Genomic DNA, 27171 nt, shown 5'->3' with positions numbered 1-27171 from the left:
AATACACGGTAAATTGTAATTTATTTTGTTTGTTTACCTTTTTGTTTATACGCGAAAATCCGAAATTTTTGTAGAGGCACTTATCCCGCCTTGACCAAAGGGTCTGCCGGGCAAGTAAGCAGTGATTCAGTGTGTGATAGGGTAATTTGGTGAGAGATGCCACACATTTCTAAAAATTGATCCTGCATCAAAGTAAACCATTCAATTTCTATAATTATCATTTGTTTGTATTTTTCGGCGATATTGAATTGGTGGTAAATATCAGGCACTCTCGGAAACGTGGTGAGCCTCGAGTCGTTTCTAAGATTTCGATGGGATAATTTTAAATTCTTACGATTTGCGAGCTTATTATTTTACGTTTTGCTTGGCTGAATTTTCTAGTTATGTTAACTTATAGAAAAAATCTCATCAAATTTCCCCATATATTCAAACTAATTTCACTAAATTTACAGAATATGAACATTATACAGTGACCGAAATTCCTATAAGCGCATAGCAAATTTTCAACCACAAGCTCGATTAAAAATCAAACGACGTCAATAATTACTGTATGCGGTATGTATCTGTAATATATGCTGTTTGAAGTAGTAAATATTTATTTTTATTTGTCAATGCTTGGATTGAAGAAATAAAACATACTTTGTGCACAGAAATTCCTATAAGCGCAGCTTTAATTTTATTTAATATTATTGTAATAAAAACAATAAATCTCAACTTTAATATTTTGTTTGTTTTCCATTTTTTTCAGAATTGTTTCGTACATTCGTTTTGTGCTGGCCACTCCACCAACGAGATATCTCGCTCGGCAAACCACTGACATGAATTGCAGCGTTATCTTGTTGGAAAATGAACTCATTGTTCATTACATCTTCAGTAAATGGTATTAAAACACTGTCTAATAAATCAACGTAGCTTTCAGAGTTCATTCTCGTAGAAATAGTTGCCATCGGTGTCTTTCCTTTGCGTGAAAATGCGGCCTACACGATTAGACTACTACCTCCGAAATTTCTGCTAAGTTTTACCTCCGAATTCTTCCGTAGATCGTGCCAATAATATGCACAGCAGTCGGGACCGTCGAGGTTGAATTTATTTTCATCAGAAAATATTACGTTGTCCCATTTTGTCTTCCAAGACATATAATTTTTAGCGAAATACAACCTTGCCTGAATGTGTCTTGGCGTCAGATTGGGTTTTTTGGTTTTTTTTTGTGTACACCATATGTCCAGAGCCACGCAATATTTGACAAACTCTCCTGTTTGTGATGGGAAGTTCCAGTTTTTCCTTTATTCCTGAAGAATTGAACTTTCCTGTCTCACCCAACTGAATAATTCGGTTGCGTTCCCGGTTGGTAATTTTGGAATTACCTCTATTTTTCTTCCGGATGCCGTATTTTTCACCTTTCTTCAGGAAATTTCGTACTACGGTCTCACCTCTACCGATCCTCTTCGCTACTGCACGGTTGCTTAAGCCGACATCCTTTAGTTCAAGGATTAATCTCCGTTCAGTTTCAACCAAAAATGTCGCTTTAGGCATCTTGAAACTTAAAAAACAATCCCGCTTCGGACACGTTGGTTATGTTCAGCAAGCACTCACTTACAACTGATACACGATATGATAACAGATTTTAATGGTGTGTGTGAATGCAACTCAATAAGTGTTGCCAAAATGGGTGTGCGCTCATAGGAATTTCTTGTTCAAATAAAGAGATTCTGTCACAATAAATCGAAAAAGCAATCATACGAATTCAACAACACACAACTACAATGTCATGACTCATGTAATGTTTTGACAACACAGCGATGTACTTATATGCAATCATTAGTTCAATATTATAGAAAATGAACGTGCGCTTATAGGAATTTCTGTGTACGTTAAACTGTATTTCAACAAGATTTGGTTATTCTACTTCGATCGGAGAATAGCTTGTCTCGCAATATTTTCGTGGATGGAATTAAGAGTAATATGCCCAAAAAATCTGATAATAACATGAAGCATAAAAAAACCAAATTATTATTTTGTCCCGTATTCTGTCCACGTTTAATGTGTCAAGAAGGGTTATACTTCAGCGATAGACTTCTAAACTAGTAATGTTCGCCTATCTGTCAATGATATCTATTGACATATAATAGCGTTTCTAATAGATGTTGTAATAGTTACGCAGTTATATATAGCCGTTATATATATGTTTACGAAAATAGTCTTAAACTTATCATGAAGTACGAAGAATTCGGTGGACAAGGGAGTTCGAATGGCTAATTCACATATGTAACTAAGGAGGTCATTATTGTAAATCTGTAAGTATACTGCTAACTGCGCATTTAATTTTAGTACTGTTTAGGTTTCGCATACATCTTACAGTAGCCCAGAAAATATCATCGCGAAAAACTTTTCTGAAGACATTAGGTGGCTCTTTCTCCTTTTTATTAAACCATGGAACATTTCTCGTGAATTTTTTTTTAAAACTGTTTTTGCTTTGTTTTTGTCGAGTTTTTACTGAGTTGAAATGTTCTACATAATGATTTATAACCAAATTTACTAAGTATTATTGTGCACTAGGACATGAGATACAAATACAGCCCCCGTGCCCCTCCCTGAAGACACCAGTGGTACCAATTTTGGTGCTAATTTGGGTTTCTCGTTTGGCCTCATGTTTGTATTGGTTACTGATGAGATGAATTCGAAACGTAAATACAGAGTAATTTGGATGCTAAAGTCTCGCTCAAACCAATTCTATTTTTTTCGTTTGTTTCTCTAGCTCTTGGAAAAAAAATATAAAGTTGTGTACAAGACAAGTCCACGGATACATTGAAAAGGCAGCATTTCTAGCGAACATCACGCACGAATTTCAGATTTCTACACAATTTTTTTTAGCACAGGAAGTTATCCTGTGCCACACCCCTCGCAATGATACTACACCATGAAGTGGTATAGGGGCTCTCCTACTAAAGCAATATTACTGTGATTATATCACATAGAAACTTCAGCTACTTCTATTTTCTTTTGAGTTAGCTACAATGTGATCAAATTTAGTATTCAGGGTCAAAAATGTTCATTTTCATCTGGAAGATTTTTTTCTTTTAGTTTAATACAAACTGTGGTTTTAAACTGTGAAGCATCCAACTCCGTAATACCTATGGAAGCGTCGCTGAGTCGGGGGCCTTCTCTAAGTAGGTATTACATTAACATTTCCTACCCTGTCCTAAGTATCGGTGAAGATGGTCGTGGCCAGCAATAATGATTCTCATGCTATTGGTTTACTGAACTCAAAAGAGATAAAGTTCATTCCCGATCATTTATCTCACAAGCAAGATGAGTTGAACTACTTATAGGCAACATGATAGTCGTTAGTATGCCATCTACGAATAGCACCGTGCTTCGCAGCGCAACGTAACGCAACTGTGGTTTTAAACTGTGAAGTCTCGTTCAAATTTGTTCAAAAAAATTTTCCTGATGATTTAGTTGGAACCCTGAAGCCCTGCCATGTTTGGGAAAATTCGATCAAAGATGCCCATTTTCACCTAAAAAATGCTGTTTTAAAAAATTCACAAAATTTTGGTTCCAAACTGTGTAGTGGCGTTCCATTTTTTTTTTCAAAAATCTTTTCACATTGATGTAGTTGGAACCCTAAATCCATGCCAATTTTTTATTCGTTCTGCTTTCAAGCTCAGTTCGTTGGGAAAATTGGATCAAAGATGTCCATTTTCACCTAAAAGATATTTTTAAAATTTCACGAAACTTTGGTTTTGAACTGTGAGGTCCCGTTCCAATTTTTTTCTAAAATTTCTTCGCGATGATTTAGTTGGAACCCTGAAGCCCTGCCATCTTTTTATTTGTTCTGCACCCAAGCCCAGTTTGTTAGGAAAATTCGATCAAAGATGCACATTTTCATCTAAAAGATGCTATTTTAAAAAAAAAAAATCACGAAACTTTGGTTTTAAACTGTGAAGTGCCGTTCCAATTTCTTTCAAAAATCTTTTCACATTGATGTAGTTGAAACCCTAAAGCCCTGCCATTTTTGTTAGTTTGTTTTGCTCCCAAGCTACTAACTAACTAACTAACTAACTAACTAACTAACTAACGAACTACTCGTTGGGAAAATTGGATCAAAGATGCGTAATTTCATCTAAAAGATATTTAAAAAAAATTGACGAAACTTTAGTTTTAAGCTGTGAAGTCCCGTTCCAATTTTTTTCATAAATTTTTTCACGATGATTTAGTTGGAACCCTAAATCCCTGCCATTTTTTTATTTGTTCTGCTCCCAAGTCCAGTTCATTGGGAAAATTCGATCAAAAATGTCTATTTTCACCTAAAAGAGGCCATTTTTCAAAAATTTCACAGAACTTTGATTTTAAACTGTGAAGTCCCGTTCCAATTTTTTTCAAAAATTTCTTCGCGATGATTTAGTTGGAACCCTAAATACCTGTCATATTTTTATTTTTTCTGCTCCTAAGCCCAGTTCGCTTGGAATTTTTTTTTTTTGCAATCATAGGACATTACAATAAACTTTTCGATTTTCGAATCGTTTTTTTTTTCAAAAATTTCCTAGTCCTTGGAATTAAAAAAAAATTAAATTTGTTTCGAATTTCGTTTGTTTTGACACTAGATACTGATGTTGCATGCTATTTTTAGACATAGTTCGACAAAAAAAAAAATCGATTTTCAACATTTCAGGTGCTCCCCCCTTTGGATTTTTTCTTATATTATGAAATCAATATTCAAACGCCGCATCCCCTTAATGATGTTCGATTGAGGTAAAAACTTGCATAGAAAACTTTTTCTATGTAATAAGCATTTTATGTAAAAGTTTATGCGAAAAATTAGATATCTACCCTGTAGCACCACCCTAGTTCTCCATACAAACTTTGGTTTTAATTTGTGAAGCCCCGTTCCATTTTTTTTCAAAAATTTCTTCGCCAGGGGTTTCCTGGTACCATAAATTTTCGCCATTTTTTTTTCGTTCTGCTCGTGTTCCCGATCGTGTGTTTAACAGCGTTTATAAAAGTTCGAAAAACGTCTACAATAAAGCATTCATGAGAAATCAACACATAAATAGCCGAAAAAATTATCTAGAAATGTGAAATTCGTGCATGATGTTCGCTAGAAATGCTGCCTTTTTAATGTATCCGTGGACGTGTCTTGTACACAACTTATTTTTCCAAGAGCTAGAGAAACAAACGAAACAAATAGAATTGGTTTGAGCGAGACTTTAGCACCCAAATTACTCTGTATTCACGTTTCGAATTCATCTCATCAGTAACCAATAGCAACATGAGGCCAAACGAGAAACCCAAACTAGCACCAAAATTGGCACCACTGGTGTCTTCAGGGAGGGGCACGGGGGATGTTTAAATTTTTTTTCACTATAAATGTTCCATGGTTTAATAAAAAGGAGGAAAAGCCACCTAATGTCCTCAGAAAAGTTTTTCGCGATGATATTTTCTGGGCCACTGTGAGATGTATGCGAAACCTAAACAGTACTAAAATTAAATGCGCAGTTAGCAGTATACATACAGAATTACAATAATGACCTCCTTAGTTACATAAAGGGCGAACACGAAATTATTGCGACACATTCAACAGGGCATAACTTTTTTACCATTGGGTAAAAATCAACCAAATTTTGCACACTTTCTCATTGATGTGTGTTGTTTACATGCTGTCAAATTCGAAGTCGTGTTTTTCGATTCAACGAAAATGGAGGTGAACCAACGCGAGTCGAGAGAACAAATTCTTTCCAAACACCTGGAATTTCCTAAGCTGTCGCACCGGCAGTTGGGAAAAATGTTGAACATTCACCATTCAACCGTCTCCAGAGTGTTGAAGCGGTTCCATGAGCGGTTGACGTTGGACCACGGCAAAGGAGCTGAAAGAAAACCGGGACCGGAGAACAAAACGACGGAGGGAAAGGTGAAGCGGATGATTAAAGCAAATCCCAACGTCTCAAGCCGTGATTTGGCTAAAATGATCGGCATGTCGCAGAGCTACGTCCAGAATGCAAAGAAGAGAGCTGGACTACATACATACAAGGTACAGAGCTTCCCAAACCGCGATGAGCGGCAACAATCGACGGCTAAAACTCGGGCACGGAAGCTTTACGAGAAGATGCTGACAAAATATGGCTGCTGTGTGATGGACGACGAAACGTATATAAAAGCCGATTTTAAGCAAATTCCGGGGTTGGAGTTTTTCACCGGCAAGAGCAAGTTCTATGTGGACGAAAAATTTAAGAAGAAGAAAATGTCGAAGTTCGCCTCCATAAAACTCTTTTGGCAGGCCATCTGCTCTTGCGGACTGAGTAGTGAGCCTTTCGTGACAAAGGGCACAGTAAATGGCGAGATCTACAAATCTGAGTGCCTCGAGAAGCGCCTTTTGCCGTTCTTGCAGCAGCACGACGAAGCTCCGCTATTTTGGCCAGATTTGGCATCATGCCACTATTCTAAAAGTGTCCTGGAGTGGAATGAGGCCAATTCTGTCCATTTTGTTTCAAAGGACATGAATCCGCCAAACTGTCCGGAGCTGCGCCCGGTGGAGCAGTACTGGGTAATGATGAAGCGGGAACTTCGGAAGAGCAAGAAGACAGTCAAAGACGAGAAGGACATGTTAAGAAAATGGAAAAAAAACTGGGAAACTGGTACCGGATGACACTTTAAAGACTTTGATGGAGGGCATCAAGCGAAAATGCGTTCAATTTTACACTCAAGGCTCCATCGATTAACTTTTCTTTTGATTTTTGAAGTAAATATATGTATAAAACTACCCTAAAATTTTGGTTTGATTTTAAACATTATAAGAAAATTGGCATGACATTTTCGGTGTCGCAATAATTTCGTGTTCGCCCTTTAGAATATCTATCCGTCTTTATCTTTCATTTCTCATAGTCTTAAATTGGCTAAAAAACCAACAAAATTACAAAAAAGATAATAGAAAATCAATTTTTTAATAGCCTTAAATATTGAAAAAATCACATAAACCATTAGAGGTAGTCATATAGTTTTTTCAGCAAAGTTATTTGAATTTGATGGCTGTGCAACTTTGTAGAACATTGCGTAGCCTTATTTTACATGTGTACAAAGTTGATAGAACACCTTAATTTAAATAATATGAAAAAATCGGCAAAACACTACTAAGTTTGCAGAAGATACAATATATCTAAAATTAACGGTTAGCGCGCCTACTTTTTGTCTTCCTAAACACGGCTTTGCGTTAGCAGCAAGTGCAATTGAACCAGACGAATTTATTACTTCTTCGCAGAACTTGCATGCAAGTCAAGACAGAAAATATATGCGAAAAGCAACAAAGCGGTGACCGATTTTCTTTTCTGAAAAGCAATAAACACGGTCCACCACTGAGCCGACACTGTAGGCAGTGGTCACCCGAAACGAAAGTGGATGAGGCGATGCGATCAACAGCGATCCATAAATAAAACAGCCCTGAACTACACAACCAAGGCGGTGTGTGGGCTGCGGAGCAGCCGAAAGACAGTCTTAGTGCCACTCCTCCCGTCGTTGAAACCGGTCGTTAGGGTACATAAATATATGCATATACTCAAACCGCCCGGTTATACCTACTTACCGTCTGAGCTGGCAGCAGTTAAGGTATGCCAAAATTCAGAAAAAAAATATATACAGAAAATACAAAAAATGTTCAGTCACTCCCTAGTAGTTGAAGGTGGTTGCAGATGCTGCAAAGTTGAAAAATCTATTTATTCCTGTTTGATGGCGGTTTGCCAGTCAAGTCAGTTCAACCAGTATAGGGAAAAGTGCGAGAACCACAGAAATAGACATTAGTAACGAACCGAATCAGGTTTGTATCTAGACAACGCGGAAGATTAGTCATGGCTTTTCCGAGTTGTGATGGTAATTTGTATTCGCACTTTACGCAATGCACACCTGAGAAGTGCAACAATAGCCTCACAGCAACCGGTCGCATGATATATTTATATTTAGGGCGGTCGTCTTATGTGACAGCTTTCTCGGTGATTTTTTGAGACATGCTATATCATAATTAGACGTAATATTTTGTATGTCAAACTTTCAACAGTCTTTTTGATTTTTTATATTTAATTTTAATTAAATTTAATTAATTTTTAATTTTAATATAATGAGCATGAGCGACAATAGTGGAGAGAGAATAGACGCAAGACTCTCTATATGATAAATTAGGGACAATTCCATTAGAACTTTAGGACGTTAGACATTATTTTTTGGTTGTGATGGTCTCGGGTGGTACGAGTGTGGATGTACAATTACTCTGAAAGCTGATCAAACTCGATCAACATTTTATTCTGCTGTATACATTTGAAGAAATCTTTGCTCAAACAAAAGAAGCAGATCGAATGTTTATGCAGAAATTCAGTTTGCGTAAATTTCTCGACGTACAACCGATAAATTGCACATATTCAAAATAAACTCAACTTTAAAATTAAAATTTTAAAGTTTTAAACTTTTGTAATCAATCTCGTTTGTCTTAAGGTATGAATAACGCAAATTAACTTAGATTAGTTCTTATGTACATGCATGGCGCAATTGTCCAAGAAAAATGTATATACCTTGCAGCACAACTCATGAAAGAAAGAATGATGCACTATGCTATATTTCTCCTTAGTGAAGAAAACTTTGGTAAAAACTATGAGGAGAAAATTGTTTTAAACCACTTTTACTCTTTAGGAGCACAAAACCTATAACTAAATTAGTTATGGAATTTGCGTTTCGACTTTGTCTCATCAGAATCCGACAATAGCTTAGTGACAGGACTAAGCTAGGGGTTTGCTCGGAAACACAAATAGTGTTTTCGGTTCTTTTGGAGCCAGCGTCAATCCGAAGTCAATACTGGAATAAATATGTATGTATGGAAAACTTTGCTCTGGAATCCCAATGGAAAGAGTTGAAAACAATATTCTGAAAAAAATTGAAGCAGTGAATACTTCCCAGTCGTAAAAGTTGTATTTTTCCCAGTTGTATTTTTCAAATGATCTATTAAAGGTGGTTGGTCTGGTCAAATACAACACAAAACCATTTTTATACAGAAGCGTATTTATTTTGATAGCAGTCGCAGGATCTATGTAAGCAAAACCCAACATCTCAGCTAGTTTTTTTTATTATTTATTAATAGTAAATAAAAAATCTATCGTTGAACATACAAATTTCAAGATATTGAATTCCAGTTTCTTCAAAGAATTGTTGAACTTTAGTGATTTTTTCGTGCATTTGAACCAACTCTATGCGTGAGCTTAACGGAGTATTGTGTTTTTTATATATTAGTAATAGATATAAATATTAAAGCAAACATATTTGTTGTGGGTCAATTCTTTGTACGCAATTTACCAGTGCGTGCGAAGTTTCTTTTTCGTTGCGGTAGAGCATCGATCAGTATTAGCTGATAACCTTGTCATTCGGTCTGCTTCTTTGGCCATTTTTTCGTCCACCCCTTCGTAGCATAGACTGGAGATTCGACAATGTTTTGATTTGTTTTTTTTTTTAAGTTGACGGATTGCTGTCGCGAAACCATTTTATTTGCTTCCAGTCTTCTCGTTCAGGAATCAGTAGCGACTGGCTCAAATGGCCCGCTCTAGCCAATTCGTCTGCCCATCCATTTCCAGTAATACCGGAATGACCGGGTACCCATAAACGGTAGATATTTTTTGAAATGTTAATTTCTTCCATTTGAGTTCGACATGCTATTACTAATTCCGATATTGAATCTGCCGAACTGAGTTTTTTCAGGGCGGCCTGACTGTCAAAGCAAAAAATAGATTCTTTTACCGCAAATTTCTTATTGAAGTTCCGATTGTACGCCACACAGAATCGCGAGGATTTCTGTTTCGAATACGGTGCAATATCTACCAAGCGGATGAGATTGGTTTAATCTCATTTTACGGCAATAGGCAGCAGTCGCTTTCCTCAACAGTCCAAAGAATCTCATTCACCGAAACATTTAATGCAAATGTACCACTTCAACAATTGATGAAATCCCACGTCAATCTGATAACAGGCTATTAGCACATAAAAACACACACACAAACATCGAGACGTTGAACCTATTCCAAATGATCCAAATTAGCCACATCAACAGAAGCACACGTCATAGTAGTACGAAAACTCACAGAATTTCTCATCCTTCTTGGGAACAATTTTCTTCTTCCTGACAATCCGCCTGATAATGCGCTTCTTCAGCTTCGGCTTAGGACCTTCCTCAGTGGTCGACTCCGCACCGGAAGCTGCTGCATCACCGAGTACTTTAACACTTGACACCAACTCACCGCTACACCCATCATCGAAACTCTTCGGAGGAGTTCCTTCGCGAACCGACTTCGCCGCGAGAAAGTTAGAATCCACCACTCGACGTACGCCGGCCGACGCTTCGATATCCGGTTTCGCCTTGGCCGGACTACTCATCGTAGTTGAACTGTAAGTAAACTGCCTCCGCTCACAGACTGGAAGCCCGCGGTTGCGTTGACTGGTATTTTTTTTCCTCGTATGACTCGTTTCTTATCACCGGTTTCAGGTACTCTGATTACACGGTTCACTATCACTTGAAGGGTGGTAGATGGCGGTCTGGCGTTTCGGGTTTCGAGTTTGTTATCGGCCAATTTTGATTGAGGCACTTTAAAGGAACTAAGCTAGTGGCGATTTGAGATCGGGTATGACTCTTGGGTAGGGTGGGAGAATCTGGTGAGCAATAGATGAAATTTTAAAATTGAGCGACTACAGAACGAATGAAAGTGTAATGGAACGAAACAGTTGGCAATTGAATACGAACAAAAGCGAAAAAGTGAAAATAGAAAAAAATAAAATGTGCAAAGTGAAAGTTGCGTGAAAAATGGCAAAAATGTATTAGTAAAAAGTGAAAAGCAAAAATTCGAAGAGCTCATCAGCAAGAAAATAAAACCACAAAAAGTATAAAAGTAAAAAGTAAGTAAACATGTTTAAAAGTAAAACTATTCAAAACATAAAAACTACAAATAAAAACTCAATAAAGCAAAAATGTAATAACGTAAAAAGTGCGAAAATACCAAAATGTAAAAAACGCATGAAAGTAAAAAAGTTGAAGGTATGAAAGAGTAAGATTATAAAACAACAAAAAACATATCAAAAGGGGAAAAAGGCAAAGCTAAAATAAAAAATGCTAGGAATTAAAAAAAACTAGAAATAGTGCGATGCAGATAAAATAAATAAGTGAACAAAGCGAAAGAGTTATGAAGTAAACGTGTAAGAAAAATACTAATGTTAAAAAATAAATGAGTAAAAGTGTAGAAATGTAATCTTGTTAAAAAGCAAAATATTTCAAAAATAAGTAAGAAAGTAAAAAGGTGAGAAAATAACGAACAGCAGCAGTAAAAACAAAAGCAAGAAAGTGAAAATTGTACAAAACCGAAAAAAGTAAATGATCAAATGAGTGAGTTAAAATGTAAAAAGACAAAAAAGTTAAATTTTTTAAATGTAAAATCGGATAATAAATCAAAATGTAGAAAAGAGAAAATTCGAAGAAGTGAAAAGCGAAAATGCAAAAAAATAGTAAAACAATGCAAAGTGAAAAAGCACAAGATTGTCAAAAAGAATGAAATCAAAAATTGAAAAAAGTGATTAAAAGTAAAATAAATGCAAATTAGAAATAAAAAAGTAAAGAATTAAGAAACTAAATAAATAAAAAATTAACTAATCAAGGGCGTCAGAAGGCAAAAAAGTTAGAAGGTAGAAAACTAAATAAGTAAAAAATGAAAAAAAAAATCAACAAAGTATAAATAATAAAAAGGAAAAGGTAAAACTAGTAGAAAAGTAAAAAGGTAAATGGGGGTGGGCGTGGCGTAGTTGGTAAATCGATTGCCTTGTACGCAGCGCACCTGGGTTCGGATCCCGACCCCGCACATAGGGTTAGAAATTTTTCATAAGAGATTTTTCTAACCCGAAGAAGCGAATGACTTTAAGGTTAAAACCTCTATAATCGAAATAAAAAAAATAAGAAGGTAAAAAGAATTAAATCGTTTAAAAAATTGAAATGTTGGAAATTACAAAAATAAAAAAAGGATGTAATGTTTAAGTTTAAGCAACCACCATTTGAGCCAAGGGGCCTGTTGGTGAAGGTAATAAACATAAACATAAACAATTCAAAAAAGTAAACAAAAACCAGAAAGTCAAAATGAACAAAAATCTAAAATCGAAAATAAAGCACAATATTATATAAAACGTAAAAAACAAAAGAGCAGATGTGAAAAAATTAACGCGTAAAAAGTGTACAATTGAAGAGCACAACAATGAAATTGCGAAAAAGTAGCAAATCAAGAGAAGTGCAAATTAAAGAATTGTTTTTAGTAAAAATATAAAAGTAAAATACTAAACGAATTAAAAATTAAATGAGCGAATAAGTACAAAAATACAAAAAGAAAATAACAAAGTTAGTGAGCAGAAAGCAATAAAGATAAAAAAAGAGAATAGTCCAACAGAAAAAATAAAATTTGCGAATGCAGAAAAAACGCATGTTAGAAAAATGTTAAAAGTACGAAGGAGTAAGAAAATGAAACAAAAAAAGGTAAAAAAGCAAAAAAGGTGAAAAAATGAAAAGTAAAAACTCAAAATATTGCAAATTGGAAAACCGAGAAATAGACCAATGCAGAAAAACGAATAAAGTAAAAAAGCAAAAGAGTTACAAAGTGAACGCGTGAGAAAAATACTAAGGATAAAAAAACAAGTAAAAAGGATAAAAATGTAATCAAGTTAAAAAGTGAAACATTTCAAAAGTGTTTTTTATGTAAGTGAGTAAAAGAGTGAGAATATATCAACATAAAGAAGCAAAAACAAAAACAAGTCAAAAAGTAAGAAAGTGAAAACGTTAAACAATAAAAACAAAAAAAGTGAAAGATGAAATAAGTGCAAGTTAAAATGTAATAAGACAAAAAATTACATTTTGAAATTTGCAAAAGTTAAGAAGTAACAATGTACAAAGGTTAGAGAATCCAAAAAAGTAAAAATGCATAAAGTTGGAAAATTCAATCAAAATGCATAAAAAACGTGAAATAGGCGACAAATAAAATAAAATAATATAATGGATATTGTAAAAAAGTAGGGAATAAAAAATGGAAGAAAGTGAGAAAGTAAAAAAATTATAATGTTAAGTATTTCTAAGGTAAAAAATTAAAAAAAGTCGAAAAAACTAGAATGTCAAAAATTTTAAAATTATAAAGGTATCAAAAAAAGAAAAGTAAAAAGGTCTCAAATCAAAAATTAAACCGAAACATTGCATAAACGGGAAAAGCAAAAGTGAAAATTTAAAAAAAATGTGAATTTGAAAAAGTGTAGAATGAAAAAATAACACCAGTATATATAGTAAAATAGTAAAGAACTAAATAAGTAAAATTGTTAACAGTAGAAAATAAAGAATAAAAAATATAAAAGTAAACCGTAAAAAAGATAAAATAGAAAATAGGTAAAAAATGAAAAACTTGAAAAGTAAAAAAAGTGAAAACGTGAAAAAGTGAAGCTGTCCAAAAATTAAAATAAAATTAACTAAGCAAACAATTAATAAAATTAAAAAGTAAAGAATAGTGAACAAGTAAAAATGTAAAATAGTTTGAAAGTGAGTATCAACAATGTATAAAAGTAAAAATGTAAAAATATGAAAATAGAGAACAGTAAACAAATAAAAAGGTGGGAATTAAAAACTAATAAAGCAAATAAAAAAATGTTGGAAAACTAAAGAAGTTAACATTTTAGAAAGTGAAAAAAGTTAAATATGTGAAAAAGTAAGAGAGAAAATAAGGAAAGTGGAAAACGCAAAAAAAAGTTAAAAAGTAGCTATGAAAGAAGTAACAAGAAAAGAGTAAAGCACTGAAAATGTTAAAATCACAGAAATAAAAAGGAAAAAAAAAACAAAAAGAATAGCAAAAATGAGGAAACTGATTAAAATTTTGAAAGCATTAGACAGTACAAGCTCAATAATTAATAGAAAGAGTCCAAAAAAGGACAAAAGCAACAGATTAATAGTCTCCTATTACTAAGAAAACTATAGGAAAACAATAGCAGACAATGTGAACTGGTAAATATGATAAAGAAATAGTAAATATGATAAAGTAAAAAGTGAAAAAGTAAAAAAAAATAGTAGAAGTGAAATAATGAAAATGTGTAGGAAACACTAAATGGGAAAATTTAAAGAACATAGTGAAACATTGAAAACAATAAAAGTGATAAAGTATTTAAGGTAGAGAATGAGAAACTAAAGTAGTGAAAATTAAAAGATTGAAAAATTTAAAAAAATATATAGAAGAGTATAAATCTGAAAACGTGAAAAAGTAAAACAAAGAAGAGGAAAAGCAAGAATGCGACAAAGTTAATATTAAAAACGTTAAAAAGTTAAAATGTATAGAGTTAAACAAGTAGTAGTCAAGTAACAAAGTACTTGAAAACTTCAGAAAGAAAAAAAGTTACGATACAAATCACAAATAAAAGTAAAAAAATAAAAAAAGAGTAAAAAACTAGGAAATTAAAAATTGAAAAGTAAAAGATTAAAAAAATGTAAAACAGTTATTAACGTAAAAAATAAAGAAGTCGAAAAATAAAGATGTACAAAAGTAAAGAGTGATACGATCAAAAGAAATAGTGAGGAAAGTGAAATGGTGAGATGGTGCAGAAAGGACTAAGTGGAAAAATGAAAATGACAAATAGTGAAACGATGAAAGCAAAAAAGTTATAGTGGCTGAGATAGAGAATGAGTAAATAGTTAAATATTTTAAGAAATATGTATGTAAGGGGAAAAACTAACTCGTTTAAAAGAGAAAATGTAAAATAATGTAAATAGAATAGAAAAGTAGAAAAATTAAAAAGTCAAGAAATAAAAAAGTAGAAACGTGAAAAAGTACGAAAAAAGAATAAAGAAGTAAAAATGTAAATGTTTAAATACCTATAAAAGTAAACATATAAAATTAAAAATACAAAAATTAAGAAGTTGAAGAAGTAAAACAATGAAAAAGTAGAAGTGAAAAAAGTAGTAAAACAAATAAAAACTACAGAAGTAAACACTACAGAAAATAAAAATGTTAGGAATGTGAAAAAGTAAGAGAGAAAATAGGAAAAGATGAAAACGCAAACGTTAAAAAGTAGCAATCTAAGAAGTAGAAGGAAAAGAGTAAAACTCTGAAAATGTTAAAATCACGAAATTTAAAAAGTAAAGCCACATAAAAAAGAAAAAAATGTATAATAATTAAAGTGGTGAAAGGATTAGAACGTAGAAGCTTAATAACGTAAAGAGGTAAAAAAGTCGAAAAAAGAAAAGGAAAACCATTAAAACAGTAAGAAGAGTAAAAGGAGACAAAAAATATAAGGAAAATAAAAGATAATATGAAATGGTAAATAAGATAAAGTTAAAAGTGAAAAAGTAAGCAATAAAACAGTATAAGTGCAAACTCGATCAGAAGAGCATAACAAAACATTAACACTATTATAACTATGGTTGATATTTATAACAACTGGAGTTATATTCAGATAACGAAATTGAAAGTGGATTGCGGACAGTTTTCTATACTATCATTATTATAACATAATCTGTTATGAAACCATCAATTTACGAATTGATCGTTTGATACTAGGTCACTGTCATTAGATGATTATATCTAATACAGTTCTCTCACAGAATACCTATATACTTTTGGAAAAAAATATATCTCATTTAGTTTTAACTTTGATAAAATCGTATCAAATTTTGTTACAATTTTGTTATAATTAGCCAGGTTTTTGTTTTATTTTTTGTTATTTTAACAACTAACCAGCCGAATTTATAACAAGTTCTGTTTCAAAATATTTTTGAAATATATAACTCCAGGTGTTATAAATCAGTTAGGCCTTTCTGATCGGGAAAAGTAAAACGATGGAACGATGCAGGAATGACTACATGGAAGTACAAAAAGGACAAGTAGTGAAACATTTGACTACAATAAAATCGATTATGTGGTTAAGGTAGAGAAAGAGAAAATAAAATAGTGGATAATAAAAAACAAAAAGAATAGCAAAAAAGAAAAAGCTGAAAAGTGTAAAATATTTATGAGAATACGTGAAAGAGTGAAAAGGTAAAACAGTTCAAAAATAAAGAAGCAAAAAAGTAAGAAAATAAAAACGTCAATATAAAAATAGTTCAAAAGGTAAATTGTATAGTAGTAATAAAACTAAAAATGTAAAACAGTAAAAAAGTACAAAAGCAAGAAAATAAAAATGTATAAATATAAGAAAGTAAAATAGCATGAGAGCAAAAGATAAAATGTTCAAAAGGTAATCGCTTCAGAAAGCAAAAATTAAAACTAGAAAAGTCAAAATTACAAAGTAAAAATGAAAAAAAACTAAAAAGATAAAATTGTTAGAAAGTTAAATATTTCACAACGTAAAAAAGTAAAGACATCGAAAAACAAAAATGTGCAAAAGTAAAGGAATAATCTAAGAAGAAAGGAAAACAATGAATAGAATATGAAAAAGCAAATCTGAAAAAGTAAAACGTGAAATGGTATCAAAAAAGTTAAAGTAAAAAAGTGAAATGGTGAGAAGGTGCAGATTGGACTAAGTGGTAAAACGAAAAATATAAACAATGAAACGTTGAAAGCAAAAAGTCATACAGTGGTAAGGATTAAGTTCTCATTTCTAATTAAAACAGTAAAATGCCAAAAAGTAAAACTCAAAAAATATGAAAGTAAAAAAGCTAAAAATTAAAATGTAAAAACGTGAAAATGTAAAGTAATTTAAGTAAGATAGAAAGTAAAAAAGTGAAAGACTATAGTAACCAAAGCAAAAATTACTATTATGTTAAAATTTGAAAAGAGTAGGGAGGAACAAAATAAACGACTACAAAAGTCAAAATAGAAAAAAAATAAAAAGTCATAGAGTTAGAAAGTAAAAAAGTTCACAACGCAACGAGAAAAAAATGAAAAGGTATAAAAACAAAAGAGTTAATAAGAGAAAAATAATAGAAGTAATAAAGAAAGAAAAACTAAATATATGAAAAAGTAAAAAGTAACTAAAAATATGAAAAAGTAAAAAAGTGAAAAATTAAGAAAGTACGAAGCGAAAGGAAAAAAATGCAGGAATGACAAATTATAAAATTAACAAGGACAGATAGTGAAACGTTAAATAAGGAAAAAGTGAAAAAATGGTTAAGCGGGAAATGAATATAGTGAAAAAAGAAAAAGAGAAAAGTGATCAGACACAATCTGGTGAACTGGTCAGACTGAATAAATGAAAGGTTAAAAAGTCGGAAAATTAAAAATTGTAAGCATCTGAAATTATGAAGAAGTAAATAATTGAAAACTTAAACATATTAAAAAATGAAAAATGTAAAAGTGAAAATGTTAAAGTGAACAAATAACAAACTGGAAAACAATTCAACCAAGCTTTAAGTTAAAACAAAATGAAATTTTCATAGCTCAGTTGAAATTCTCCCACCCTACCGTCAACAATTTGTACAGCTGTCTACAATTACCCGCCAAGAACGAGCACAGAGATAAGGGACGAAAACAAAACCTGTTATCAGATTGAGGTGTTGATTGTTCTCTGAGTCCAATTTTTCTTGCTTGTTTTTTTTTCTCATCTTCTTCCTGTCCTTCAACGCAAACAGAGCAACTTGGTCGCTGTTATCTTTCTTGGTATGTCACATTAGTCCGGCAGCTTAGCATCACATCATCATAGCTGGACTTCGAATGCAATTCTCGGGTCCGGTATTGCGCACCACAAGGCACTCTCTTATCTTTCGATGGAATGATGATAACTGTTAACCTCGAAATAGATACCACACCCACACTATCGTTCAATTTGCTGTTGTTAAGACTAGTTTGACGAGATAGGTTCTGAGCTCGATTTTCTGTTCTGATATCTTCTACGAAACAACACAGTCTTTGATAGTTATTTTTCCTTTCTCATACTTTGATTTTATCTTATGGCAAAAGACGACCTAGAAATTCGATTGAAACAAGAAAGACCAATATTTAGCAGCTTTGGAATCGGATGAAATGCATCATGGTGTCCTGTACATAAATATGTCTGAAGATCGATGTTTCCATAGATAATGCAACACGGAATGATACGATTATTCAAATGTCGGAAGCAAAAGTAAAAAAAAAATCTAAGTATGTTCAAGTCTGCTACAATATCAAAGTTTAGCAGATCTTTGAGTGTTGCCAACGTTAAAACAATATTTTCAATCCACTCGAACTGATACCAAATTCTAGTACGATAAACTTCGTGCTCAGTCTATCGCTCCTTGGCTTTATTTGTCGATACAGCAGCGTGCGAATTCCGCTCGTTTTCTTGGCGCTTTTCATACCTTCACCGGAAAACTATGTGTTCGCTCTCCCACCCCATAAATTTCGGGCAATGAAGCAATTTTCGTCTATCGCACCATCGAATTGGGAGGAACGCGCGCACTCAAACACACACACAACATCCGGTCGAATTTCTTTCACGATACAGAACATTCTGGCATTCCTCGAGATTTCCTGTTCCCATCTACTTTGCTCCGGAAGTTAGACTGCGGGAAACCGAGGGCAAATAAGCTGATAGTCAATGGAAGCTTATTATCAGCGTATTTCCCCACCGCCACCGTTCAATCTGTGTAGAAGTTACCCCGGGTTGATTCTCTCCAATATGGTGCTGAAACAACGGTTGAAGTTTGGTTTTATGGCCGTAGCGTGCTTCCAAATTGTTGATTCGTGTTTGGCTTCGCTATCGCTTTTTTATGGCATCTTTTATTTGAATAAAGTAAAGCACTGTACTACAGCTGAAATTTACGGATATGTTCACGTGATAGGATATTGCGTCTCGGCAAACATTTTTTTTTGACCCATAAACATTTCATGCAATGGGTTTCGCTTCAATCTACTCCGATCAAAATAAGTGCACTCAACATGAAAATATTTTTCTTTCCTTGACATGGACCAATTATTTAATTAACACTATACTATAGTAATGTGTTATTACGACTATCGTGGGTACAAGGGCTTATGTTCGGTGGCGTTCAGTTAGTAAAAAATATATCAAACATTACTATTTATAATGTCCATACAGTTGATACGTTTAAATATTGTATAGTGTAGTGTTGGCTATATTTTTTTAATAGAACTGCTCAACACTATACTTCAACTGAATTTGTTCGAAAACCAATTTGAAATACCCGAAGCTATCAACCAGAATTACAGATGAAGAGTAGACGAACCTTAATTTATCTTATTTTAGTCCGAATGTCATACTACTAATAACAACTAACAACAACAACGCGTTTAATAAAGACAACAGACACCATCCTCACTAATTCTCGTCATTCTTACTAATGTGTTCAAATGGGTGGGCTGAATAGATGGGCTAAGATGAATTAGGGAACAGTAACCCTACATGGTTCAACAATGGCATGAAGCAAACCGTGGCTTCGTTAAATTTCCGCTTAAGATTCCCCAGGTATTACGATTATGTGTAGAATGAGTAGCGAGAAATGCACCTACTCACGCGTCAGTTGCAAATCCTGGCCAAAGCCAAATCGCGTGTTGCTTCCAATCGATCCCTCGTACGGTCGTTCGAAGCATACTTATTAGCAGGATAGCTGATTTAGCATGAATGAAACTAATGGCTTTCCTTCTGGCGCTACCCTGAGTTGATTTATATCCATTTCCTTGCGGCAAAGGTCTTCTTTGTTCCAAGGAAAAAGGTGACTAATGAGAGACACACAGGAGTTGCTGCTGGAGGGGCGACGACGGGGAGGCCTGACTCGTCGATGTCCATGGATGCAGCTCTGTAGTGGAAATTGGTTTCGCCTCTGTTCTACTGTCTCTGGTTCGCTAGTGTAATCTAAAATCAATCGATTTGCCAGCAAGCGAGAGGGAGGGGGTGGTGCGGAAAGCAACAGGAAGTTTGTGCTGTCATTACCGCCGCACTGGAAGATGCATTGCTGCTACTCGTGCTGCACAATCTACTACCGATGTCTGATCGTACCCACGGTAGAACTTGACCTTAGCCATAGAGCATTCACCTGCCCGTTGCAGGTGTCGGGATAGGAAATTGAAGACAAACATAATTTCGGTTGAAGAGAGTTGAAAGCATCACGGCATCGTGCTATCAGCGGGGATGTTTAAAGATTTGTCGTTCCAGTGCATGCAATGTTTCCCAATGGCTATTTGACGGAATCGAAAATTGAGCTCTATTTTGTTCGATTATTGTCCACCTTTACAATCATTACTTTAAACTTTCGTGAATATAAACTGAACAATTGAACTCTTTATGCTAGTCCATTAATTTAACTTGTTTACTTTCAGATATAAGTCAGTAGTCATTCTAAATTGCTTTCGCTCATTTTTCGGGGACATCGAGAGCACATCTTTCTTGTACACGAAATCAACTGGAGCCCTTACGAGGCGTTAGTAATGTTATTCCCGAATTTCGCTTCAACTCGAACAAATCTTGAAATTTTCTGTACATGTCAACTTTTTCCAAAAATGATCTAGACTGTCTTTTGAAAAGTGTCAAACTTTTTTCACCAATTTTTTTTAAATTTTATAGTCTAAAAATTACAAATCCTATAAAAAAATGTTGTAGGAGTGATTTTCACAAAATTAGTCATTTTTTAATAAAAAATATTGAAAAAAAAATCTCCATTGACTCCTACACTGAAAAAAAATCGATTTTGAAAATTTAAAATCGATTTGCTAAAAAACCCATCTTTGATTTAGATGAAATTTTGTTCCAAGAAAATATTCCCTGCCTACCGCTAAAAATTAGAGTTCGGCACTTTTAGGGGAACCGGGGGCAAGTCCGATGCGCACTTGGATATTATTTTTAGTTGAAACATTTTAAGGTTTTAACAGCACAAAAGCTTTGAGAATCACTAGTATTTTTGCCGCACATTCTAATCTACTCCCCATATCATCATTTATCTGCATTGAGGATAAGTTTGAGTATTCCAACACCCTTCATTGGGCATTTAACAAAAATGTGCACTGTTGTGGTAAGACCGACAGTTTTGGGAGGGGTAAGATCGACACGTTGTTTAGATGGTTGAGTTCATTTTTATTTAATGCGAGCGACTGGGAGTTGTTTATGGTCAGTTCGGTTCGGGATGCCAAAGAGGAAGGTTCATTTGTCGGTTGTCTCGCGTCGCTTATGTGCAAAAGAATGGCTGAGCAGCGTACTTGCTGGATAGTCAGGCATTTTGCGGAGTTTACGTGTGTGTGCGTTGAAACGGTGTCGTTTTTCGATTTGTGGAAATTTGTGCAATTGAATACCATCCAATTGAGAAAGGAAGCGATGTGATCAATTCGAAGGAAAAAGTTATGTATCGGAACTAAGAGATTCCGTTTAGTGATTATAATACCACAACTCTTACCATAAAACTGGCCTACTGAGGTGTCCATCCCGACGGCTGCTAAGCGGGTGAGAAAATTCCAATTGGATTTTGTATATAAGTTCTGTTCCTTATAGGGAAATGCAAACCAAACACCATGTGCTCATTCTGTACCTGCATTTCGCGTACAAACACGAATATGGCTCATTCACATACGAACGCGACCACATATTCGCCTGTGCAATCGGGTTTGCTTTTTCGTCACTTTTGTCTCTCCCAACGTTGCCCATTTATCAATAGATGGATCGCGTGTTTCTACGAGCGGCAGGCAGCCTGAGTATAACGTAATAAGCATAAATATTTACAGAATTTGGACGACGGGCTCCGGAGCAAAGTACATAGGGACCATTCATAAATTACGTAACGCAAAAATTGCCCAAAATTGACTCCCCCCTCCCATCATGTAACAAATTGTCACAAATTTCTTCATCCCCCCCTCCCCTGTTACGTAACAAATTCCTGGAAATTTTTTTTTCTTCGGTGAAAACATGTTACGTAACGATTTAGCTAACTTCCCCTCCCCCCTATGTAACAGGGGATATATTCTTCTTGCAGAACGAATCTTACTCCTTAGAATGGCTTCACAAGCGATAATAAAGCTTGAAAAGATTAAGGGGGAAAATCTTTACCATAATACAAACCAAGTGTTGAACATCATTCATATGCTTCCTCATGCTACGCGATGAAATTCCAGAAAACATGCATTTGCATCACACATACTCATATACACATAATTACACTTTATCACACATACAAAACACATTTTTAATGAAAAAAATTGGACAAAAAGAAAGTTAACCAGGGTGTCGCTCTTGCCACTTCGGGGTGTCGGTCCCACCCGCAGCGTTTTTAAAATGTTATTTTTCTCCATTTTTTTGGCAACCAATTATTTTTGATGAATCCAATTTTTCGAAGCACCAAAAAAATTATATCTTGTTAAGAACCATCTATACAAGGACTATGCACAGAATATGCAATGTTTGGAGCTTTGTGGTATTTTAGAAAAATAATTGCGCCTAAGGTATCGGACTTGCCCTCGGTTCCCCTAAGGGAAAAAAGTTATTTGAAAAAAACTTTTCCTTTTCCAAATAGAATTTTTTTCAGCGTATTTTTTTCGAAAACTAAACCAATGAAGGTCATAATCATCTCAAAATCCAGTTTCCCAACTGCTAATTGCCTGATACATGCAAAATGCATCAGTAACGAATTTAGTATATCGTCGCTGTTGTGCTATCTTATGACAAACGCCATTTTGGGGTAAACTGAGTTAGATATGCCACATTACTTGTTTGAAAATTCTCTACAAAGTGGCGTTTTCAGAATTTTGAAATTCTACTTGGTTACTTAGATATAGCGAGAAACGTGATGAGAAATTGTGAGTTTTTTGCTTCAAATCACTGTATATAGGGATTTGCTCAAGCTATATTGAAGTTTTAGATGTTTTTATGTGTGAAAATGTCTGAGGAACGCAATGGCATAAACATTTTCAAAAGGAAATTACAGTTGTAAGCAAAACACAGTTTTAGTTTTAAACTGGAAAAAAAGCATATTTGGCAACACTGCAATCAAAAATATCAATTTTTTCTAGATTCCCTGACTCATTTCCTTCAAAATGCATTTCACCGATTGTTTATAGACCATATGAATACAAAGATATAAATAAAAGTTAAAAATTGATTTTTTTCTATGGAAAATTTTCCATGCACGATTATGACACGTCATACAAATTTTGTCATCAATACACGCTGGTAATATCCAAGTGCGCATCAATACACACGTGTGAGTGCGACTTTTGTTTACATCCATAGTAAAAACTCGCTACATAGTCAACCGATCTTCGTAATATTTGAGAGATTAATGCAGAATAGATAGAAGCATCAATTGTCTTCTTTGGCTGGTTTATACCATTTATAAGTTTCAAGATATTCAATCTCAAACTTTAAAAATCGTTTTTCTCGAAATGTGCTAAATGGCGCTTGTCATAAGATAGCACAACAGCGACGATATATCCATACAGTGGCGTAGCCCGAAAATTTTGTGCGTGGGGGGGGGGGGTTGATAAAAATCGTTGTTTTTTCGTAAGTTGGATAAATTAGTGAAAGTTCAGAAACAAAATAATTAGTCTAACCGATGCCTTTCATTTTTTTTGTAATAAGTCAATAAAGTCAAAGAATGCAAATACAAGGTGTAATTTTAAAAGTTCAAAAACTTTTCTAACGACCGAGATCACATAATTTCGAAATCAACAACTTTGAAGGTTTAACTAGTTCGAAAAAGCTTTCCAACATAAAAAGCTCATATTTTGGTATAATAATTTTGGTGATGAAAACTCCTAGAAGTGATTATGGAGAAGTAACTCTTCAAAAATAGTAAGAGATTTGGTGTCTTCAGCAAAGTTATTGATGTCACTTTAAAAAATTTTGAAGAAAATTTGAAGGCTACATAAATGCAATATATCGATATATTAAACAATATTTACGAAATTTTCTTAAAGCCAGTTTTTTTAAATAAAACTTTAGAGACTACCTTGAATAGAATATGAATTTTAGTACTTATACATAGCAGAAGAGATTTATCAATTACAGTAATATCAGAATAACTTGTTTTAAAAGTTTTGTATTCTTGGGGCAGATCAATTCTGATGTATTATTCAAAATCAGCGAAATTAAATGCATTTCTTTCCATCACAATAGAAATTCATAATGTATATTGCACTGCGTGTAAGACGTCAAAACCCAACAAAAATTTAGCACTACATTCAACAAAACATCGCACAAAGTGGATCAGCGTAGGACGTTTTTTAAACAAACTTTTCTGCGAGGGAGTGCAAGGTTGATGCAAAAATGGAAATTAAATGCATTTTTATTAATTTGATGCAAATTTGTTATTCCTAGAGTGATCTGCCCCTAGTTTGTATCACATATGGTGGGTGTTAAGTCAAACCGGGCTGAGTCGTAAAACCATAAAAAGAAATAATCATAACGCTGGATAAATAATTGCTTCAGCTACATTCGGCTTTTAGCTAATTTGAAATATTTTACAATGAGCAAGAATTATAGCAACAATTAATTTCAAATTATAATGTAAACGATGCTGCGATTCAAACTCGTTTTTCTCGAAATCAATACAATGTCATTTAGTCCGGTCTGACTTAACACCAACCATATAGTCTAATATATTCCAATATTCTGAGCACACGGTCTTCTTCAAACTTGGGGTTGGAATGTCTTCAACAAAGTTTTTCTTTTAATTTTGATTATAGGGGCGTTAACCATAGGGTCTTCCTGCTCTTTTTTCAGTTTAGAAAAATTTCTAACCTTATGTGCGGGGATTGGGAATCGAATCTAGGTGAGATGCGTAGAAGGTAATCGACTTACCAACTACGCTTTGCCCGCTCCATTTGACAAAGTTGTTTAAAATAGCATTTTCGAAACTTTTGCTGAAGGCATTAACTCTCGAACTAAATTTGTTTGAAGAAAATATGCTTCATATTTACTTCTAGGAGGATTAACCTACAAAATTATTTTATTAGAAGATGTGCTGCTTTACGTTGTAATATACTTCAAAGACACTAAACATCAAAAGTTGACAGTTCCGAAATTATGTGATCGTTACCGTAAACAATTTTTTTCCAGCAGTAATTCACTATTGAAGCTCGCAAATGCAAAATGAGTCCTCGTATACAACATTTTATTACACCATCCAATTGAACACTCAAATATACACCATTTATTTGGAATAATTTGAAATTTTATTATTTCCAATACTGCTTAAAGAGTATTAATATAATTTATTACACAACAAAAATCAAATGCTCATAAAAACCATTATTTTCCTTCTATTTTTCACAATATTGTTATCGTTGTAGATCACATTGAGGTTTTATGTCAACTCTATTCAGCATTCTCAAAAAAATACATTTTAGCAAAAATTTAAAATTATCCAATTTGTCGGCGAGGAAGTTTGTTTTAAAGACAATCAAACTTCACTTCCCATTCGAAGCATTGTCCCTAATCCAAATTTCGGAACATCCCTTCAAAAAGAACTCATGATAATTTGACAGCTATAGGACCTCGGTTCAGTGCATGATCCAATTCCCACTGTTTTCCAAAAGTCCCCATGATGCCTAAAACAATGGATTCTTAATGTAGTGATCAGACAATATCCTTCAAAAATTTGCATTGTGCCATATTTAATTAAATTAGTCAGCTTTAAGTTTTTTTTCAATCCAAATATTTTGGATTGGGGGGGATTAACCTCCAAAACCCCTCCTGGCTACGCCACTGTATTTATAACAAGCTTGAATGTAAACATTCAGATGAGCACAATAATTAATTAACATCAATAGGCTTCTACTTTTACATTTTTAAAAAATAATTAGTATGACGACGAAATTGACCAATAAATCGACTCACAATTATCTCCATTCCGAGCCGTGTCCAACAACCCCGCCATTAAGCTGTGGAATAATGATTGGAAAAACAGCCCACATCAAAAATCAATTCACATCGACCCGCGAGACGGCCACGGCAGCGCACACAGACCAGCGGTCGTTTGTTTGAGTAGGTGCGGAGTATGACAAATCACCAAACTTAAAAAGGCCCATAAGCTCTCTCGGTCTCCTCGTTGCATTACTGTCTAGGCGTAATGCAATAACCATCTTAAAACAATTGTCTGTCAGAGGTTCTTTAGCACTGATGTTCACAACATGGTTGATGATGTTTGCAATACCGTCAAACCTTTCAACCAAGGGAGGAATACAAGGTAGGCCTGTTTTAAAAGAAAAAATGAGAATAACTTACGAAATGTTCGATACATCAAATTATTCGGCTCAATAAAATGGTGTATTTCTATGATGGTAACAATTTTGTGGAACTGAAATATTTAAAAATCTTTTTTTTTCGAGAGTTGTCCTACTGGAGCTGTAGAGCTAGATTCTTGGAAGGACTCCCCGTCAGAATCACACACTACAGTTGCAGACGAGACAAGCAACGTCACCCACTGAAACACTACTTAAGGCTAATTGCAGCGGGCCGTGAGTGATTCTGAATGTGCTATTCATTGTACGGTTCAGATTTGTGTGGGCGTAAAGATTTTGTGATCGCGTGTATCATCGCGAAGGGCTCGAGCATTTGTACGTTAACGTGTTTAATCGCGTGTGCGTTTGTAAGATCTACCATATCACTAAAGTTCCCGGTCATGTCGCCATAGAACGTGTTGTTTAAAACTTCGTAAGTGCTTAAACGTTAATTTTATTACCGGGGTGTTATCAAGTTTGCGCGATCGCGGATGTAGGTGTGCGTGTTTGATCGCGAAGGGCTTCAGCGTTCGTATGTTAATGTGTTTGTCGCGTGCATGTTATTTCTCGTGTACAAAACTCGACTGAAGTTCTCGATCATGTCGCCATGGAACATGTTGTCCAGTGGATGTGAGAGCTGTATTTTTTTAATTGGTTTAATTAAAGGCATGACCCTAGGCTGTTTATACCAAAGATAGGAATTTCCAGATCCGATCCATGATCGTGTGAGCGCGGAAGTTGTTCACGCTCGAGACCACGTTTGAAAATTTATAAGCGCTGAGACGTGCACCTGATCTCCCGGGGATGTTATGATGTTTGCGAGATCACGCGTGTAGATGCCGTGAATGGTCGCGAAGGGCTCAATCATTTGCACGTTAACGGGTTTGTCACGTGACCCTCGGAACTAAACAAGAAAATAAACAAGTAATAATGGTTTATTTGTTTGAGGACATAAACTTGTTTCAATGGGATTCTTGATTAATAAAAATGTACTTAGTTGCAAAATTAAACAATATCTTCT

At 34.2% G+C, this 27171-nt stretch overlaps 1 protein-coding gene across 5 annotated transcripts in view; it reads right to left on the bottom strand.

Moving 5' to 3' along the window:
• The window catches only part of LOC131692791 (calcium-binding protein E63-1), a 255018-nt gene that overhangs the window by 162231 nt on the left and 65616 nt on the right, over window positions 1-27171 (bottom strand). Inside the window, exons 1-2 of one of the 5 annotated variants that reach the window (XM_058980059.1) lie at window positions 17418-17601; window positions 10104-10668 (exon numbers count right to left, since the gene is read on the bottom strand). The exons of 3 other annotated variants lie outside the window; for them this stretch is intronic. In XM_058980059.1, the coding sequence (XP_058836042.1) occupies window positions 10104-10395 (292 nt within the window). In that variant the 5' untranslated portion in view covers window positions 10396-10668; window positions 17418-17601. Of the gene's footprint in view, window positions 1-10103; window positions 10669-17417; window positions 17602-27171 lie in introns of those variants that run through there. One more of the 5 variants, XM_058980060.1, reaches the window with a different exon arrangement.

The sequence above is a fragment of the Topomyia yanbarensis genome, chromosome 3, assembly GCF_030247195.1.
Source record: "Topomyia yanbarensis strain Yona2022 chromosome 3, ASM3024719v1, whole genome shotgun sequence".
Lineage (NCBI taxonomy): Eukaryota > Metazoa > Arthropoda > Insecta > Diptera > Culicidae > Topomyia > Topomyia yanbarensis.
This window is presented reverse-complemented; position numbering and strand designations above follow the sequence as displayed.